The sequence below is a fragment of the Alligator sinensis genome, unplaced genomic scaffold (genome assembly GCF_000455745.1).
Source record: "Alligator sinensis unplaced genomic scaffold, ASM45574v1 scaffold1200_1, whole genome shotgun sequence".
NCBI classification, from domain to species: domain Eukaryota; kingdom Metazoa; phylum Chordata; order Crocodylia; family Alligatoridae; genus Alligator; species Alligator sinensis.
In genome coordinates this window covers 629,452-631,560 of record NW_005842772.1, presented here as the reverse complement: position 1 = coordinate 631,560, position 2,109 = coordinate 629,452, and the positions used below count along the sequence as shown (strand labels likewise).

At 69.9% G+C, this 2,109-nt stretch overlaps 1 protein-coding gene across 1 annotated transcript in view; it reads left to right on the top strand.

The window, feature by feature from the left end:
- Positions 1–6: 6 nt before the first annotated feature.
- GPRC5C (G protein-coupled receptor class C group 5 member C) overlaps positions 7–2,109 on the top strand; it is a 4,459-nt gene continuing 2,356 nt past the window's right edge. The window contains 3 exon segments of the mRNA XM_025216886.1: positions 7–165; positions 991–1,006; positions 1,009–2,046. Coding sequence (XP_025072671.1) covers positions 97–165; positions 991–1,006; positions 1,009–2,046 — 1,123 coding nt within the window. The 5' untranslated portion in view covers positions 7–96.

Sequence of the window (2,109 nt, the reverse complement as noted above, 5' to 3'; positions counted from 1 at the left end):
CCCTCCTCCTGCCTCAGTTTCCCCTCCTGCCCGCCCCCTCCCCTGCGGGGTGCACTTCCCCACCCAGACTGGGGCAAGCCAGGACGATCTGGTGCCATGACGCAGCCTCTCTGGATCCGGTGTCCTTGCCCCGACACTTCCGACCGGGACAGCTGGGCTGGGCAGGTGGGGAGACGGGTGGAGGGGTGCTGGGCACAGCACCGGAGCCCCTGCCAGGCTGCAGCGATCCCGGCTGGGCTCCGGGCCCTGGGCAGGCAGGGGGGGCTGGCGGGTGCTGCAGAAGGAAGCATTGGCTAGAAACGCTCGCACGCTCCCTCCTGCACCCGGGACGGGGCAGCTCGGGGCAGAGGCCTGGGTGCCGGGATGCTCCAGCCGTGCCAGGGACTCTCCTTGCCCGGGGTTTGCACTGTGCCGGGCTCTGCTCGGAGGCGGTGGAGCGGCTGCTCCCTGCGGGGCTGGGTGGGTAAGGAGGCATGCACCGTGTTTGTGCTCTCTCTGAATCCTCCCGAGGCCCCGGCAGAGCAGAGGCAGTCCCGGTGCCCAGCGGAGAAGCCAGGTCCTTGCCGCCCGGGCACCCTGGGGACACCCGGACCGGGAGGGGTGGGGGCGGCTCGGCGCTGGGGCATGGCCTGTTGCCTCTCGCCCGGGCTCCGAGTTGTCTAGAAACAAAGCCAGCAGCCCAGGGGATGGCGGCACCAGTGCCCTTTGCAGGGCTCCAGCTGAGATCGTGACTTAAGAAACCACGGCAGTGGGGGGCAACAAGTAGGGGAGCGGGGTCTTCCCTCCTTCTGCAGGACCTGGGCACTTTTCCCAGCCCGTGAGTCGGCCCGGCCAGGGGACTCCAGATTCCCAGGGCCTGCAAGGCCCTTCGGGAGCCCCGGCATCCTCCTCCGAGCCTGGGAACCGGCAAGGGAGGGGGTGGGCGGCTGCGGTGTCCTGCTCCGCTGTGCTCCATCGCTGGGACACCCACCTCTCCCCTTTCCCTCCTAGGACTTGAGGCTCGTGGCACCCCACGCCGAGCGCCGGCAATGGCGGCCCCCCGGCTGCTGCTGCTGGGCACGGCGAGCCTCGTGCTGCTCCTCCCGGCCGCGGGCCAAGTGCCGGATCCGGCCCCGTCGGGCTGCGGCAAGGAGCTGTCGCCGCTGTACTACGCTCTGTGCAACCTGTCGGCGCCCTGGGGCGTGGCGGTGGAAGCCGTGGCCAGCCTGGGCATCGTGACCAGCTTCGTGCTCACCATCGTGCTGGTGGCCAGCCTGCCCTTCACCCAGGACCCCCGCAAGCGGAGCCTGGTGGGCACCCAGGTCTTCTTCCTGCTGGGCACCCTCGGGCTCTTCTGCCTGGCTTTCGCCTTCGTGGTCGGCCGGGATTTCTCCACCTGCGCCGCCCGGCGCTTCCTCTTTGGCGTGCTCTTTGCCGCCTGCTTCTCCTGCCTGCTGGCTCACGCGCTCAGCCTCAACCTGCTGGCACGGCGCAACCGGGGGCCGCGGGGCTGGGCCACCTTCGCAGTGGCCGTGGCGCTGGCGGCCGTGGAGGCCATCATCAACGCTGAGTGGCTGCTCATCACGGTGGTGAGGAACGGGGGTGCCACCCCGGACCCCTGCGCCGTGGCCAACGAGGACTTCGTGCTGGCGCTGCTCTACGTCATGCTGCTGCTGCTGGCCGCCTTCGTGGCAGCCTGGCCCCCGCTGTGCGGCCGCCACGCGCACTGGAGGAAGCACGCTGTCTTCATCCTCCTCACCGCCGCCCTCTCGGCAGCCATCTGGGTGGTCTGGATCGTCATGTACGTCTACGGCAACCGGCAGCGCGGCACGCCGGGCTGGGACGACCCCACACTGGCCGTCGCCCTCGTCGCCAACGCCGGCGTCTTCCTCCTGCTCTACGCCATCCCCGAGGTGACGCACGTGACGCGCCCAGGCCCCGAGCAGACCTACGAGGACGACGGGTACCCGACGCGGGGCGTGGGCTACGATACCATCCTCAAGGAGCACAAGGCTCAGAGCATGTTTGTGGAGAACAAGGCTTTCTCCATGGACGAGCCCACCTCAGGTAGGGAGCAGAGGGCCTGGGGGCAGCGTGCCTGGGGTAGGCGAGTGCCGCTCGGCGCTGCCG